This window comes from Barbus barbus (assembly GCF_936440315.1).
Source record: "Barbus barbus genome assembly, chromosome: 27".
Classification (NCBI taxonomy): Eukaryota; Metazoa; Chordata; class Actinopteri; order Cypriniformes; family Cyprinidae; genus Barbus; species Barbus barbus.
Window position 1 is genome coordinate 25,449,501 of NC_136755.1, and position 18,630 is coordinate 25,468,130.

An 18,630-nucleotide genomic window follows, 5' to 3' on the forward strand; every position below is an offset into this window, starting at 1 on the left:
TGACAAACTAATCGAGAATTAAACTGAATAAAGATATTTACCTAGTTTTAACATGGAAAAGGGAGAGAGTATCAAGGGAAAGGGTATCAAACTTCAAACAAAGAGTACATGGTGACAGGATCTTTAAGGCACACATGAAAATCACATCGGGCGGTCTATGTCCAGCATGGTAGTATTGGAACGTCATCTGTGGCTCACGCTGACAGAGATGGAGGCGGATAAGGTCCCCTTCCTCGATGCTCCAGTTTCAGCCAACAGCCTGTTTGGGCCGGATAGACTCGGTGCAGATGACAGCAACTGTCTCAGCGGAACGAGCCATGACTATTCAGCGCCATGCGGTCTCCTTCAAGGAAGGGACCGTCCACTCGCTCAAGGCTTTCCAGAGAATGCTGGGCCTTATGGCAGCGGCTTCGCCAGTGCTTCGTTTGGGTCTGCTTCACATGCGTCCCATACAATTCTGGCTGAAGCAGAGGGTTCCATTTGCAGCTTGGCATCACGGTCACAATCGCATAACGGTGACTCGGGCCTGTGTATCAGCCCTGAGCTGTTGGAGGGACCCTTTCTGGCTGAAGCGAGGTGTGATCTTGGACACGGCGCACAGAAGGAAAGTTGTCACGACAGATGCTTCCAACAAGGGTTGGGGAGCGCTGTGCGAGGGCAAACCGGCCTTCGGTCTTTGGTCCGAGGAGGGTCTGCACATCAACTACCTAGAAATGCTAGCAGTGTGCCGTGCCTGTCAATTCTTCCTGCGGGACATAAGGGGACACCACGTCCTAGTACGATCAGTTATCTCTTTATGAGGAGCACGGATGCCCAGTCTTCCGCTCTACGCGTTCCCTCCAATCGCTCTGCTACCTCAGGTACTCAGACAAGTCAGGGAACAACGGCACAGGCTTCTCCTAATAGCCCCCTTCTGGAGGAACTAGCCGTGGGTGTCAGAACTTTTCCAGCTGCTGGAAGCAGCCCCGTGGCCCATTCCCTTGAGACGGGACCTCCTCTCTCAAGCGAACAGCACACTGTGGCATTCATGGCCCGAGTTATGGGCCCTGCATGTGTGGCCGCTCAACGGGAGCCTTTTGTCCTCCCAGAGCGTGTCTTAAGCACTATGGCAGAAGCTAGAGCCCCGTCTACTAGATGCCTCTATGCTCTGAAATGGTCTATTTTCTCGGCTTGGTGTCAAGACCGTGATTTGGATCCGGTCACCTCTGAGGTTCCAGTGGTTCTCTCGTTTCTGCAGGGGCTGCTGGACAAACAGCGTTCCCCATCCACCGTCAAAGTTTACGCTTTTTTTACGCTTTTCATGCCCCTATTGCTGATTGAACCCTCCTCGCCCTTGTACAGTTCCACTTTGGGACTTACCAACCGTGCTGAGGGCCTTGAGAGGCCCCCCGTTTGAACCACTGCAATCTGCGAGCCTGAGATCGCTCTCGTTTAAAACCGCCCTGCTGTTGGCACTGGCATCGGTTAAGCGGGTAGGAGACTTACAGGCCCTTTCTGTCAACCCTGCTTGCCTGGAATTCGGGCCTAACGACTCCAAGGTCGTCCTGAAACCAAGGTTGGGTTATGTACCAAAGGTGCTCTCCACTCCGTTCAGAGCCCAGGTCATAGCGCTTTCCGCGCTTCCCCCCCTCGACGGACAACCAGGAATTGTTCCTGCTCTGCCCCGTCAGGGCCCTAAGGGTATACATTGAGCGTTCTGCCTCGTTCAGGAGATCAGAACAGCTTTTTGTCAGCTTCGGTAACCGCGCTAAAGGTCACCCTGTTACGAAGCAAAGTATCTCCAGATGGATAGTGGATGCTGTCACCCTAGCATACTCCTCCATGGGCTTGCAGTGCCCCATTGGAGTCAGAGCCCATTCCACCAGAGGCATCGCCTCTTTCTGGGCATGGTCCAGCGGGGTGTCCATTTCATAAATTTGTGAGGCAGCCGGCTGGTCCTCGCCGTCCATATTTATGAGGTTTTACAACCTGGACGTCCCCCGCCTTGCAGGCCAGGGTCCTTTCTGCTTAAAATTTGCCGTTCTGGCTAGATAAGCTATCTCTGGGATTCCTTGACCATTTCTGCTCAAGGCCCTCCTTCTCTTGGAAGGTCCATATTATGAGCACTAAGTGTCTACTTCGGGACGACACATAGGCCATGGTTGACCCGGTGGCTCAGCCTGTGCTTGGTGTAATTTTAACTCCCCTGGGCCCTCCCATGGGAGTCATGTTTGAGTCGTTCCCCATCATAGCATAGCGGGATTGTATTGGTTCCCATACAGCATCTTACGATGCAGTACGAGTGAAATATCGACAGGAAACGTACTCGTTTACTAATGTAACCTTGGTTCCTTGAGATATGGGAACGAGTACTGCGTTCCTGGCCGTGCTATGAGCTGCACGCCTCAGTCGCTTCTTTCGAAGAAATCTGAGTTGCGGCAGCGAAGCGGCCGCTAATATAGCCAGAAGCCCCCCCATTTTGGCGGGCTTTGGCGGGCTGCATAGCCATAGGCTTGCTCATCACCGCCACCGTACCACTGGTTCATTTTTTTATCGCACTGCACGAACCAATGGACGTGTAGTTTCACTGCGTGATTGAAAAGGCTTCAGTGAAGAGGAAAAAAGGAGTTTTTCTGTGACTGGTCCAGAGGACTTTCTGGTGGGGTGTCTATTTAATTTAGCCGTCTATTCTGCATAGCTCTGGACCTTTTCTTTGCTTTCCTCCAGTACTTTCTGCGGTGCCTCTTTGCTCTTGGTCCTAATTCTCCAATTTGTTTTACTGTTTTGTTTTGGACCCTGTTTTCTGGGTCACTGTTAATTCTTTCTCTCATTTTTCTCTGGTACTCTCTGTTTCTTTTTCTTTGCTCCTCCACTGACAGTTTTGGTCTAGCCATGTCTGCCTATAGTACAGATAAAATATATTAAGATATTTTTAAATATCTTAATATATTTTAAATATATTAAGATATTTTAAGTCAATCAACATGTATACTTAGATCATATTATCATGCTATGTAGTTGTTATACATTACTTAATGAGTATTTTGGAGCACTTGTCCACTCCGTCAGCTTACATGTCAACACCGTCAGACAAAATATCTGACGGAGTTGACGTCTGACGGAGTTGACAAAACAACATGTTTTTTCAACTTAATCATGTCTAATAGATGGTAGCCATTTTGATTTTCCTCAGTTGCCAGCTGCCACTAAACTAAACCAAAATACCAACTTTTATTTCAAAATTCTTGATTAAAATCATCCCTACTTTGAAGACAGTGTTGACACATAAAAGCTGTGACCACAGGGATTTCAACTTGTTTGCTGAATATTTAAAAAAATTTAAAACATACGAGACCATGTGTTGGACTGCTGCATCCATCAACAGAAAGAAGTCAAAGGGGGTCCTCAGGGTTAAAGCTGACCAAAATATGCCTGATTTATTTCAAATTTGAAAAATATCTGACGGAGTTGACATGAATTGATGACAGATTTTGAAAGGCTGTTGTTAATGTATAAAATAATGCAATGTTCACTTTAAGTAATTTGTGATATTTTATTAAGCCATCCAATTAATCTCATATTCATATTTGTGCATTTTGGGCATTTTAAAACCCTTTTTTTTGCAGTTTGATACTGTGACCTCTACAGAGGACGAGTTCATTTGCATGGGCTTTCATAATACAGTGCCGGTATTTTATAAAATTACTATGAAATAATATAAATATATACAAAACTAAGGGTCTAAACATACACAAGTCTTTCATATCCAACTTTTAAAGCCTTTTTAAATGAAACAATTTATTGTTTTTTAAGGCAGATTGTAACATTTTGATGGGGGACATGTTTTGTCCCTTATTTCAAGAATCAGTGATATATATATATATATATAATTATAATTATTTCTCATATATATTTCATTATAGGCTATTGCCATTGTGTGTGTGTGTTTATATATATATATATATATATATATATATATATATATATATATATATTTATATATACACTCTAAAATCTGTAAAAATAAGGCACAATATAGGTCTACTGTATAATTAGAATTTTTCCGTATTTATTTTTTACAGGTGTTTTACAAGTATTTAGAATTTTACATAATTGCATTGTGTTTTAGAGTTCACAGAAATGTCCATAAAATGAATGGATAATGTCGTGTGTAATGAGCTGCCAGTACTTTTTCTGTTATTTTATGGATTTATTCCTTACATATTATCATTTATATCCATTTCTTGTTTATACGATGGCAGAGAACATTTCATCAGAATACACAGCTAAGGCATATGCTTTTTTAGAAGCAGTGGTGTAGTTACAGTATCTAGCAGTAGGTGCTAAAGGAGTAATGCTTGATGCAACCAGTTAATAATATATAGAGAAAAAACGCATAGTGTGAAATCAGCAGGGGGAGGAAATGCACCGAATCAAATGTTCTTGTTTCACACTTTCAGTCGGTAGATGGCAGCCTGTAAAAACTGGTGTTGAGGGACAAAGTTATCAGTGTGTTTGGAAAAGCCAAAGTACAAATACTTAACAAACTTTGTTCATATGGAATGGATGAATCTTGTCAAACTAGCCTACGTGAGTTTACAGTGATAAGCAGGCGTTCAAACTCTCTTTTTAAAGCCTACAAAATATACCAAACTGAATTACAACAATTCGTTGATAAAAAAATACAGTCAAAAGAAAAATGGCATGTATGTGGTCCGGGGTAAATAGCTTTTCTTTTCTCTGCCTTATAATCACTAAGTAGAGTACTTTGCTCAAGGCACACAATACAAGATAAAGTCACAAGATTGCATGGAGTATTCAACTTTTAACTGCATCAACTTTTGCTTCACAGTGCTTTTATTGTATTTCCATTAGCAGAACTATTTATGGTAACCAGGATCTTTCAGCCTAAATCACGAAACACCAAAATGTCAATAAAACAGTAAATAAATAAAAAATCTATACATTGTTTTTTTATATAGGTGTTTTACTTTCTTTGAATTATGTATTGCATTAATTGTGTTAAATAAATGTCTGTAAACTCACAGATAATGTCCTAGCAGATAATTACCAGGACTTTCCCCATTTATTTCTTACAGTGCACATAGAAATTATTTGAAACATTATAGAAATAAATAGGTAAATAAATGAATCAAGGGTGTGTAACACTGTTCTAATCATTTGATCAGTGTTTCTCAATGGTGTTTGTTTGAGGTGTCTCAATAATATGACACACCCAGTTCAGGATTGAGAAATACTGGTGTAGACAACAGCACCCACAGGAACAATAATCAGACACTCCCTTGAAATGCCTGTCTCTGTGTGTGTGAACAAGGACTCTTGTTAAAGAGGGAGCGAAAACATGAATATAGCTCAGTTACACACACACACACACACACACACACACACACACAGATTGCATTAAAGTACCCTATGTCTGGATTTGGACAAAATCTTTTACAGCATTCAATTCTGTAAGACGAGCAAAAAACTATTTCTGCTATGGAGCTGTTTTCACCAGAAAGGGACAGGAAATCTTGTAAAAATACAAGAGCGGATACTGGAAAATGTTGCTCAAGTTTTTGTCTGTTAAAAAACTACACCCATTAGGAAAAGGCCAGATTTTCACTGGAATGGATCCAGACCAAAAGGTCAATGTCCCACAATGGTCATGTCAAAGCCCTGATCCAGAAGACACTTTCTATTTAAAATAAGCAGTTACAGTTTGGTTCTTAGTAGATTAATATAAAAATGGCATTTGTAAATCAATGTAAAAAATAAAAATAAAAGAAACTGCTTTGGCCCTATATTCACATGTGAAGCTAAATCACTTTTCTAAAATCACTCAGATTGCCAAATGTAATAAATGTGAGTATAATGTTTTATTCAATTTGTTTTTGTCCAGGATTTTTTTCCCTGTCACAGTCACTTTTGGCTTGTTTACAGAGCTATTAAAGACATTAGGGCTTGTTAAAGATGCTTTGAACAACAGGGATTGTGACATGACTTAATGAATTAATTCATCATGCACTTATGTTGGACAATGTTTACACTAACAGTGCTTGGTCTAGTGTATGCATTAGCTGAGATGATATTTAATGCATATTGTATACGCATACTGTGGTCTCTATTATGTTTTCATCTTACAGCTGTACATATGCATGCAGTGCAAAAGCTTTGAAAACTACCTTGTCACAATCTTTACAAGAGCTTATGAGTAATGCATATAACGTAGCACAGCTCACTCAAGCAACTTTCCTTCTTTGTGTGAGTAGCTAAAGGGATAGATATTTTGAGGATATTTACATACAGAGAAAGTCAGTGTTATTTTTGACCCTACTGACTTTTTGTTTGGAGTTGAAACATTTTCAAAATATCTTCTTTTGAGCTCTGCAAAAGCAACATGAGTTTGGAACAACATGAGTGAATGAATGATATAATTTTAAGTTTTGAGAAGTTTTATCCCTTTAAAAGAATACAGTGTTTGGTCAAAGCACTGCAATGAGGAAATGTGACCTTATGAAAACAAACCGCACAGTGTCATGGTGGGCTGAGATGACGCCTGCAAAAAAAGAAAAAAAAAAAAGAAAAAGTGTTTATTTTTTCTTTTCCATGACAACATTATTATTACAGGTGTAGTTAGAAGATCAGGCATTCACATTCTTTCTTTTCTTTTTTGATGAGTGACAAAAGTTTGGTATGATTTGTAAATATAAAACCACATTTGACACCCTCTCCAGGAAATGCAAACTGGGAGGAAGGTGAACGAATGGACAGCATGTAACGAGTAGAACTGGTCGGAGCAGATGTAAGTGCGTTTGCTTGCAAGTTTCTATGAGAGTGCAGTTATTTACACAGCAAGACAACCTATCCTGGAGATCAGTGCATGAATGTGTGTTAAGATCTACTCAAACTGCCACTTTCTTGCACGTGTACCCTGGTGTTGCTGTTTATTCCAGGTGGATTGTTGACAGATTGTGTCTATGAATTGTTATTTGCCATGAATATAAAGTACTAAACTGTCATCGCCTTAAGAGTGCTGATTATCTTTTGTGATTCGCTCTTCAAAGGGATGGAGAAGACTCCGATTTGGGATAACATCTGAATCAATGGGGCTTAGTTGTGTTAAGCAGATAGAAAACATCTTGTGTTATGAATTTGGCATGTAAAGGTCGCAACAGGATTTTCTGCCACATTAACAAATCAATAGCAGTTGTTTAAAAAAGATAGGAAAGATCACAGGATCACTCGGTTATCTACACTCATCAGGCAAGGCATGATACTGTGATCAGTTCAGAAACACTGAAGGCTATTGTGTTTGAGTCAGGAGGATTTGACTTAAAAGAATAGTTTACCGAAAAGTGAAAAATTGCTGAAACTTTACTCACACTCAAGCCATCCAAGATGTAGATGAATTTGTTTATTCATCTGAACAGATTTGGAGAAATGTAGCATTACATCACTTGCTCACCAATGGATCCTCTGCATTGAATGGGTGCCGTCAGAATGAGAGTCCAAACAGCTGATAAAACATCACAATAATCCAGAAGTATCATATGACTCAAGTCCACTAATGTCTTGTGAATTGAAACGCTGTGTGCTATATATCATAAAATACGTTTTTAACTTCAAAACGTTACTTCCATCTGAATCAGGGGAGAAATATGCACAAATCAAGCACAGTTTACAAGCATAACCAGCTCAAACAAATGTGTTGGTGGGCTTTGATGTGACTTTTGTACTGAAGGAAGTGTTATTAGTATAGTTGTGTTTTGGCCAGAAGCAACAGTTTAAAGCTAAAAGGCCTTAATGATGGATTTATTTCTTATAAACCACAGCTTTTTACTTCACAAGATATTAATTGATAAACTGGAGTGATGTGTATTATGTGTGGATTATTGTGTTTTTATCAGCTGTTTAACGGCACCCAATCACTGCAGAAGATCCACTAATGAGCAAGTGATGTAACACTAAATTTCTCCAAATCTGTTCTGATGAAGAAACAAACTCGTCTACATTTTGGATGGCCTCAGGGTGAGCACATTTTCATTTTGGAGTAATCTATTCCTTCAACTCAAGAGAGACAATCAAATCTGAAATGCAAGAACATTTCAAATTCAGACAAAAATGCTTAGGTGGTGCATTTTTAATAAACAAGATAATCTCTCAGACCACAGTTTGAAGTCCTCATGTCTGGTGCTGCTAAATGCTGTTGCACATGTTTCTGGGTGGGTGATATAGCCAGTGGCAACACTCCCAGTTGCACCTGCATTTGTTTTACAAATGAGATGCTATAGTTATGTGCAGGATTATCTGAGAGAAACAACACATTGTTTGCTAAAGAAACTGCATGTGTTTATATGGTCACAAACAGCCAACTGAAGGGGAATAGAGCTCAGAGTACTTGAAGATAATTGGTGAGTGGAAAGGAAAATTCTAGGATAAAGAGACATTCTGGAGGCACATTGAGATTGTATGTGAAAGCAAGCCATTAAAATTGAAAACTTATGATGTGAAAAGTTCTTTGTGGAACCATCAATACCAATAAACAACCTTTATTTTTAAGTGTACGGATGAAGAAAATAAAATCGAAACCGTAAAAATCTCAAATTGTGTGGTCATTTTTACTGTACATGACAGTAGAGTACGCTTGTTCTTGTGGAAATGGTTTTAAATCCATTCAAGTATGATTCAGCAGGAACGTGTCACTGTAATCTCCTGTAAGAAAGCACACGCTTGCCTGCCGCTCAGGCTTTGGTAACAGCATCTCAAATGCAAGCCAGCTGGAGCACAGATTTCATTGGCAAAATAAAGCTTGATGATAGAATTATTTTTAAGATATGCACCAAAGTTTAAAGTGATTCCTCACATAAGCTCCTTTGTTTGTATTAGGGCTTGTGGGGTCTTATTTAGTTAGAAGAGACTGTGTTTTTGCAGAGTTTTGTCTGAACAAGTGTTGCATACATTAACAAATCACCATTTACTCGCACGTAACCTTCAATTCGTGATGTTGCTTTAGGGAAACAAACCAAGGGTACCTTTTGAGTATTTATGCAACTTCAAGAAAATTTTGAATATAAATCTAGAGGCCAATTCTCTTATATTCTGTCATTATGCTTTATGTTTTAACCCATTATTTCAATTATGCATGCAATAGAGGGTTAAACATACATTTTTGGTTTTATTTCTTTTTTACTAAGCCTTTGTTTGCGCATTGCTATGGTTCACAGCATTTTCTGCTTTTGGCACTTCACATCAGTTGTGACAAGGGCAGGTTCCTGCAACTCTGAGATTACTACAGCACCTTATAGGGAAATGAGCTTTCCCTTAAACCAGACACTGATGGGGAGTCAAAAACACAAATGTTACAGGAGGCACGAAATGTATTTGCATATAGTCTTCACAAAAAGTTTGGGGTTAGTAAGAATTTTTAAACTAAATTAATACCTTTAATCAGCATGGATGCATTAAATTGATCAAACGTGGCAGTAAAGACACGTTTTCTGAAGATTTCTATATTTTTTTTTTTCAGGATTCTTTGTTTCTACAATAAAAAATGTTTCTTGAGCAGCAAATGAGCATGATTGCATCACAGGAATAAATGACATTTTATAATATAAAATACAACAGAAAAGAGTTATATATATTACGCAAGATTACGGTTTTGCTGTATTCTTGATTATGAATGAGAGACTTCTTTAAAAAACATTAAATAAACTTACTGACCCCAAACTTTTGATTGCTAGTGTTGGTGTATATTGATATTTTGCTGTGTAATGCAATGACACTCATATTTTCAAATACTTACTGGGGTTATTGTACCTACAGCAGTCATTTTTTATTGCCAACAGACAATCACAACAAGCTCTGCAAGCTTGTTGGTCTGCGAGCTCACACATTATTCACAAAATTCACAGTTTAATGCTCGGAAAGTATAAGCAACAGTTCCTTTCCCTCCCCGGCAACAGCAGTGGAAAAGTCACGTCTTATATTCCACATTTCATTCTAATTAACTGGAAGCCCAACAGCAGTATGCAGCTAGATGGTTTATGGTGAAAAATATTGGACACATGTGTGAGATATTGGCTTGCGTTCCTCTGTTGGACTGCCCTTGCAGAACGGTTCCAACAACAGACCTTAAAAGGGCAACTAACTCCTGCAGACAAAATGAGACAAGCTCTAAGAATATTACTTAAGTATATTTTAGGATATGAAACTAATCCGGGGAGCACGTCATGAACGTGCACCACTTTTGGATGATTTTTAGCCTTGTATCGAAACAGTCTACATTAAAGATGTCAGCATAGGAAAACAATAAAGGTTCCAAAAGGGGCTTTATGCCGCAATGTCATAGAAGAACCTTCCAGTGAACTGTTCTTAAAAGAAACATTTTTCTTAGTGTGAAGAACATTTTAAATAATCTAAAGAACCCGAACCTTTTGTGCAGTGAAAAGTTTCCATGGATGCTAAATGTTCTTCACAGAACCATTGATGTAAGGAACCTTTATTTAGTATTCTATACGTGACACAAGCACAAAACAGAAATGGTAAAGATAGTAATTGCAGAAATCAGCTTGCAGCTTCATTCACCACATCTGGAAAGTCAAAGATACAAAACCACATCAACCCGGAAAGCTTTAATTCAACCACAAAAAAAAAAAAACATTGTAAGAATTTCTGATAGTAGAGTATGTGAATAAACCAGGTGAGTGATTGATGGGAGGGCGGAGATCACCAATAGCAGTTTTTCTGCTGTTTACTTGCCAAACCCCGAGGGAGAAAGAATGAAAGAATCTGTCCCCTAGTCTCTGAATGTTACCCAACCTGTGCTTTGAATCAATCCGACACACCCAGTCCTCAAACGATCACCTGAGGTTCACAGACCACATTCACAGCAAGAAACAGAGGGACAATGTCAGAATTCCACAAATGAAAAACATAAAATATGACAATTGGCAACTATTTAAATTCTGGCTACTGCATGGTTTGACAAAAAGCTAGGATGTGCAGAGATTCACAAAGGTTATTGCTCGTACAAAAAGACATTTGTTTCAACATGATCCCATTACAGTAAACAAATGACTCAGTTATGACTCAATGTTCTGCAGTATAAAAGATTCACTTTATGAACGAATGCCATGGACAGTTTCTCACGGGTGTTTTTTTTTTTTTTTTTTTAAATCTTCTTTTCAGTTGTAGAAGTAACTCTGATTCATTCTGAATTGTATTTACCACAATTGTACTCTTTGAATATTGCGTAGGTGTCATCAATAGAATTATAATTATGTTGTTGTAATGTAATTACAGCCAATTCAGGTACAATAAAACAAGTACCTGAGGTACCAGTTTTGTAGTTTTTAATTACTGCTATCATCTAAAACAAACCCAAAATTGGTCTAGGAAACAAATGAGGTTATTTTCAAATTTTCAAACTAATATTTTAATATCCCGTTTAATACCGTAATAAATTTGGGACACCAGCACAGGGTCACAACCTTAGACATTATCAGTTTGCGTGTCTATAGTAAACTAGTCTATGTAAAATATCAATACTCTTGAGGAGGAAACACCCAGTGAGGGTTAAACTGCAGATTTAGACTTGTACGCTGCAGTAATGTGAGCTTCAGTGGGTGGAGTGGGGCGGGGATTGGGTGGTCCAATAAAACTAAAGCAAACTGAAACCTCTGTTCAAAACACGCCGTACTCTCAATGTTTTAAGACTTACGTAATAGGTTACAAATGAAAAGCTCTTAAAACTCAAGAATAAAAATCAAGCAATTGAGTGTTTTTTCCCTAAACTCAGACGTCTTGGGGGAAAGATAGAAAACTTCTCAATACTTGTTGCCACATTCTTGCAAACATTACGTGAGCAAGACTTATATACTGTTATTTGAAGGCACACTTTTGTCAATGCAACACACCCAAACCTCTTCTTTGCTTAATGATATGGTGGTTTCATGCAAGCAGAATGTGAATGAACCTCTTGACAAGCATATACCTTTTCCCATTCAGCAATGCCATAAATCTCTGAAAACCACACAACTCTTTGAAACTCCCAGTGCGGTCGGAAACATCATGTGAAACATGAAGATCCTCCTTGGGTGAGAGCAAGCACAGGGCTATGTGACAGGTCTGTACAAGTTTTTGTTTGCACATTCCTGAAATTTGTCTTCGGTGCCTCATAGTTAAGATACAGACATACTAGACAAATAACACTGAAATAAATGTTTCAACAAGGATTTTAAGATAGAATGTGAAAGGAAAATGTATAATTTAGTGAAGTTGGCTTATCACAAATTCAGTTATTCTTTTTTTTTTTTTTTTTGGCCTTTGATATTCCTAAGTACACTAAAACATGGAGCAGAAACTAATTTTGCAAAGAAAGATACGGCAAGTAACTTTAAATAAACTTTTGAAGTAGAAAGACTGAAATGGCATTTCCTTGTAAAATGTACTCCAATAAACTTGTTTTTATTAACAACTTCGAAAAATAATTTTTTAAAGTCTATCTATACCCGTACCAAAAAGTAGTATCCTTCAAGTTTATTTTATTAAGTATACTTAAGTAAAGTTTACTTAAGTAAAGTATACTTAAGTAAAGTATTTCAATACTCCTTGGGACTAAATTGGCCCACTTTCTAGTATATATATATATATACTTTTAAGTATACTTTAAGTATAACAGTAGTACACTTTGAGTACACAACTAGTTTACATCAAAGTTTTTAGCTTGTACTGCAACTATACTAAAAGTGAACTTATAGGTATACTGATAGTTTACTAATTAAATACTTGTAGCATTTTTAGTACACTTTGACGTATAGTCTCAGTAAACTACTAGTTTAGTCGTTTTATACTCCAAATATACTCGTAAGTTTTCTTTACGTGAACTTTACATCATACTTTAAGTATACTACTATGTCCCTATTTAGGTATTAATTTGTAATTAATGAATATCTGAACATACAAAACATCAAAATAAAGAACAGGGTATCTGCTTGTAAACAAAAAAAACATTTATTCCAGCTTCATGCATTTTTTTTTAAACACTTGAATGCAGGTAAGCTTCTTAAATAAAAAATAAATAACATTTTGAACAAAAAAGCTGAAAAAGACTATGAATTGGATTCAGAATGATAATCAAAACGTAGATGGAGTTGATCGATTACCCCAAAGCTTGACAGTCATTATTAGCACTTCATTGGTCGACAATAATATTACACAGGTTTGATGCTGTTTTATGATCGTGTTAGATTACATGTGGAAGCATCTGTTGGTTCAGTTTCTTCTTCACTTGTGTTTTTTTTTTAATTCTGTACAGAAGATATGTACTACCATATAATAATGAAAACACAAATTCTAGGAGCACAAGTATAGCTTAAATATATTTAGACTTTTTCGAAGTACAAGTATACTTAAATGTAATTTTAAGTATATTTCTGAGAAGTAGGCTAAAAGTATACTTTCCTATTTTAGTTTAATAAAAGTATACTAATAGCACGCTTGAATAAACGTATTTTTCGTAAGATTATTCCATTTATTCTCTGGATTTATGTGAGATCATTAAATCTGCATGTACAATATCTTTAGCTTAACGTCAAATAAAGCACACCATTCCAATTAAAGAACTTTTTTGTAGATCTCCATCTATAAAAACCAACCAAAATATTAACTGAACAAATATTTGGAACACATGAGCTCTTATAACTATACATAAAATATCATGTAATTGCAATCATAAGAACAACAAAAGAATTGCTCAAGATCACTTATGAATTTTTGAAAAGAATCAAGAGTGATTGACAGGAGGGCGGAGGGCGGAGGGCTCTGCGAACACAGTCTCCCTCATTCTTGCATATACTTGTCAAACCCTGAGGGAGAAAAATTAAGGAATCTGTCCCCTTGTTAGTCTCTAGATGTTACCTAACCTGCGCTTTGTATTGATATAACACACCCTTTGTCCTCAAATGCTCACCTAGTTCAGGCTCACAAAGGGTCACATTCACTGAAAGGCTCGGCACAATAGCGCTGCAACGAAAAGCTCAACAGAAGGCAAAGAAAGACACATTGAACAAAAGCATGCCTTTTGAATGCATTTCAATCGGAGGAAAAAAGCTAAATCAAACGCTACACAGAGAGATACAAAACTATAAACTTAGTTCTTTGTTGACTATGTGAGTCATATTTGAATTACTTAATTCAATACCAGAAGATTCTTAATATTTTTAATGCATTAATTAAATCCAAATATATGACTCACAAAGTGCAATATATTACAATCATCGCAACAATTTGCAAACATAACATTGAATGAATAGAACAAAACACAGGTGTTTCTATTTTCAAGTAACTTATGTTTACATAAATATTTAATTGTACAGAACAACTACAAAGAGACAAGCCCTATTTACCAGCTGCACATAACTGTCTTTGAATAATTCAGAGAGGAACGACAAATTACCGAAGTGTATACAATTACTGTGCTGCACTTAATAGGAAGCAGGTGTTTGATTTAAGAGATTATTTGTCTCACTTCAGGCGTTAGACTTTATGTCACACTCCTCTATTTGTCATGTTAGAGTAAATTGTGCTAGGCTACCATAAAAAGATATATCATCAAACGTTTGTCTTTTTCTCTGACACTTCCCTGTACTTTATTTACACTAAACTTGTGAAAGAGGACCACCCTTTTTGACAACTTAAAAATTACCTTACTATCGAGTCCAATAATAGTTCATACTTATTCCGAGGCGAGTCTCTTCCTACACATTTCACACTTAGTCGTAGCCATACATATGAATTTTTACTATCTGAATGATGCTATACGGACACAACCTTGGTCATAAACTCTTTGTTTGTTTAAAATAAGCGAGTCTTTGTAAAATAAAAATAATCCTGTTGCGAAGCGTGAAACTGTGGTTTCTGGCATATAAGCTGAATTAATGTGAGCCAAAATGGGTGGAGCAGAAGTTAGGGAGCGGAAAGGCATGTAGACCAACTTAGGCAATGCACTTCAAAACCTCTCACACTCATTTCAAAACGTATTTGGAAAACTACTCAATTAGAAAAGATCCAATAGCTTGTGTTTTAAATAAACCAATTCAGCATTTTGTTTTAGAATATATAGCATAATTATTTATGCATCAAGCAACATATCAAATAATAAAGAGTTAAAAATGCTTCTGATTCTGCTTACTCGGTCACTCCTCCTGCTCAGTTTTTATGGTACAAGGCGATTCTTATCCAACTTTTATATATTCACTATAGAACACTCCCTGCAATCAGCAGAAGCTTAATCATTAAAAAGCTTTTTGCTCTCATATCAGGCAAATCAAAATTTACTGTCTCAACGCCTGCACTAAAAGTTGTTCCCTTTTGTTCTGGTTGCTACTTATTTGTTTTTGTACTTTGTTCTTGTCGCCATGGCAACAAGTCTTTATACTATATACAAGCATGGTGTAAAGAAATGATGTAATCCAAACAAAATGCATCACTTGAGATGAATAAACAACTAGGATTTTGAATGCTTGGGTTTAAGAGTTATATAAATGCCTGTTAAATTATTATTTTTATTTTTTTAAACAATAAAGACATTAAACATCTAAAATAATAAGATATGAAAAATAAAAAGATATGAAATGTTTTATACTGCATTGTTGTAGTATGATATAACTGACACAGTAGCCGTGACTTTGCTGCAGCTTGTTTTCTGGGTGTGTCTCAGTATTGGCACCCTGAGGTCAAGAAAATCTCACTTTTCTAGTTATTTTATTTGTGGCACTGTTTTCCACTCAGGTTCAAATAGTTAATCTTGAATTTTGTAATTTTCTAAAAAAAAAAAAAAAAAATTAATAAAAATGTGTGATATACTAATGATGAATACTAAAATCAAATGTGTTTCAACAGAATGTTGATGGTGGACCAAAAAAGGTAGAATTTGAGTGCATAAAGGTCTCTCAAATAAGCTATTAGACCAAGAACAGTGCTGTGCAAATCAAAAACTTATGCATACTACTTTGGCACTGACTTCACTATGGCAAAATGCCTATAATGTGAGTGTGTTTGCCTTTGTTTCCCACTCCACCTCCTTGGATAACTCACTACGCCCATCCATCGTTCCCTCCCTCGTTTATACAAATAAAAGGATCACTGGACATCTGTTCCTCACTTCTCACCCTCTCCAGTCAGAGAACAGAACAGCAAGCCTCCTCTACAATCATGTCTTCACGTAGTTACATGTCCTCTGGAGGATCCATGGGAGGATCCATGGGAGGATCCCGCATGTCCAGGTCCAGTGGTGGTGGTGGAGGTGGTCGTGTGTCTAGCATGTATGCAGGCAGCATGCACGGGGGAGCTGGAGGATATGGGACACGTATCTCAAGCGCCTCTGCTTCTCAGTCCTTCTCTGCTGGAGGTGGTGGCGGCTACGGAGGTGGCGGCTATGGAGGTGGCAGCTACGGAGGTGGTGCTGGTTTTGGTGGTGGTGCTGGCTTCCACATGTCTGATGGCATTGATGCGTCTGCAAATGAGAAAGCCACTATGCAAAACCTCAATGACCGCCTGGCCACCTACCTGGAGAAGGTACGCTCACTTGAGAAGGCCAACGCTGATCTTGAGCTGAAGATCCGGCAGTTCATGGAGAGCAAGACGTCCCCCTCTGCTCGTGACTACAGCGCCTATTACGCTACCATCAGTGACCTCCAGGCCAAGGTATGTGGTTCCGTCAAAAAGAAAAATTTAAACAGCATTAGTAACTACTAATATATCTTTTTAACTTATCTTTATATGAATAATGTGCTAAAAAATAAAGCAGCAGACTCTATGCAGTTTAGTAGAATAAACATAGAAGTGTTTTGTTTTTTTGTACGAGATAACCATTTAAATCTTTCACTTTTGTAGATATACAGAGATGGATGTTATTATGACAAACAAGAGATATTTTACAACTAAACTCAAATAATTCCCAAGAGATGTCTTAATTTGTCTATATTCTTGTCTCCTGAAGATCCAGGATGCCACTCGTATTAATGGAGGCATCTACCTCAGCATTGACAACGCCAAGCTGGCCGCAGATGACTTCAGGGTCAAGTAAGTCCACATAACTAAGAGAAAAGCTGACTATTAACATCTCAAATGGGCCTAAGTGTTACTTAAAGGATTGATTTCTGCGCAGATATGAGAATGAGCTGAGCATGAGGCAGTCTGTGGAGGCAGACATTGCTGGCCTGAGGAGGGTTCTGGATGAGCTGACAATGGCCAGATCTGATCTGGAGATGCAGATTGAGGGTCTAAAAGAAGAGCTGATCTTCCTCAAGAAGAACCACGAGGAGGCAAGTTGGTGCTTGATTGACAGTCTTCAATAAACCCGTTATTCTTCCTGATGAGGCAAATGCTCAGTGGTTTGTTACTGCATCTTTAGGAACTCTTGGCAGCACGCGACCAGATGAGCGGACAAGTCAACGTAGAGGTAGACGCGGCACCACAGGAAGACCTGACAAAGATCATGGCTGAAATCCGTGACCAATACGAGGGTGTTGCTAACAAGAATCGCAAGGAACTTGAGGCCTGGTTCCAGGCAAAGGTAACATCGCAATAGTCCAAGTTTGTCAAAAAAAACCAAAACCAGTTGACTTATCTGACTGTGAATCGTCTCTCATAGAGCGAAAATCTCAACAAAGAAGTCGTGGCAAGCACAGAAACCCTTCAAACATCCCGATCTGAAATCACAGAGCTTAAACGCACACTCCAGGGTCTTGAAATCGAGCTACAATCACAACTTAGTATGGTAAGCAGGTGACCAGGTCAATCTTGAAATCTGCTAATTTGATGCATCACATGGCCTTTAGAATAATAACTTTCCCTCAACAGAAATCATCGATGGAAGGCACTTTGGCAGAAACACAGGGCCGCTACTCCTCCATGTTAAATGGTCACCAAATGCAGGTGACCAGCCTGGAGCAGCAGCTGGGGCAGCTTCGTGGTGATCTGGAGCGTCAAGGGCAAGAGTACAGGATGCTTCTGGACATCAAGACCAGACTGGAGATGGAGATTGCAGAGTACAGAAGACTTCTGGATGGAGAGGCTTCTGGGTGAGACATTAACATTTAGACATTTATTTCCTGATTTGTGAGATTAAGAATCGGATTAGTCTATAACTTTGTTTTCCCCCATCCTCGGAAGTGTTCAAACCACACAAGCCTCATCCAAAACTACACGCAAAGTGGTCACCATTGTAGAGGAGGTGAAAGACGGCAAAGTGATCTCCTCCACCCAGGCTATGACCAAGTGAGATTTCAAACAAGAACAACCAGCATGAGATGAAACCACTCTTGAGATGACTAAACCCAACTCCGAGTGATGAAAAATCAATAAACTGGTTTAAATGTGCTTTTGTGTTTGAGTCTTATTTTGCTCTTGAATGTTTTAATATGAATCAAATTCATTATTTGAAGTTATCATAATTGTTATTTGCCTCATACAAAACTTGAGCTTTGCCAAGAATGTTTGGCAACACTGGCTTTTATTAACTTTAAGTTTAAAAAATTAAACTAAATTAAGCTAATTAAATACATAATACACACATATACAACTTTCTATTCATTAAAGAATCCTGAAAAAAAGATCACGGCTTCCACAAAAATATTAAGCATT

General features: G+C 38.1%; 1 protein-coding gene across 3 annotated transcripts; it reads left to right on the plus strand.

Moving 5' to 3' along the window:
* Positions 1-11,669: 11,669 nt before the first annotated feature.
* LOC306847335 (keratin, type I cytoskeletal 50 kDa-like) lies at positions 11,670-18,366 on the plus strand. 3 transcript variants are annotated; one of them, XM_079381234.1, is made up of 9 exons: positions 11,670-11,844; positions 11,992-12,109; positions 16,164-16,689; positions 16,985-17,067; positions 17,153-17,309; positions 17,399-17,560; positions 17,639-17,764; positions 17,848-18,068; positions 18,160-18,366. In XM_079381234.1, exons 3-9 carry the CDS (start codon positions 16,198-16,200, stop codon positions 18,266-18,268), a joined length of 1,350 nt encoding a protein of 449 aa, XP_079237360.1. In that variant the 5' UTR covers positions 11,670-11,844; positions 11,992-12,109; positions 16,164-16,197; the 3' UTR covers positions 18,269-18,366. The 3 variants fall into 3 exon arrangements, with proteins under 3 accessions (XP_079237360.1, XP_079237359.1, XP_079237358.1); XM_079381233.1 differs by lacking the exon at positions 11,670-11,844 and having other exon boundaries at positions 11,916-12,109; positions 16,124-16,689; XM_079381232.1 differs by lacking the exon at positions 11,670-11,844 and having other exon boundaries at positions 11,972-12,080.
* Positions 18,367-18,630: the final 264 nt, after the last annotated feature.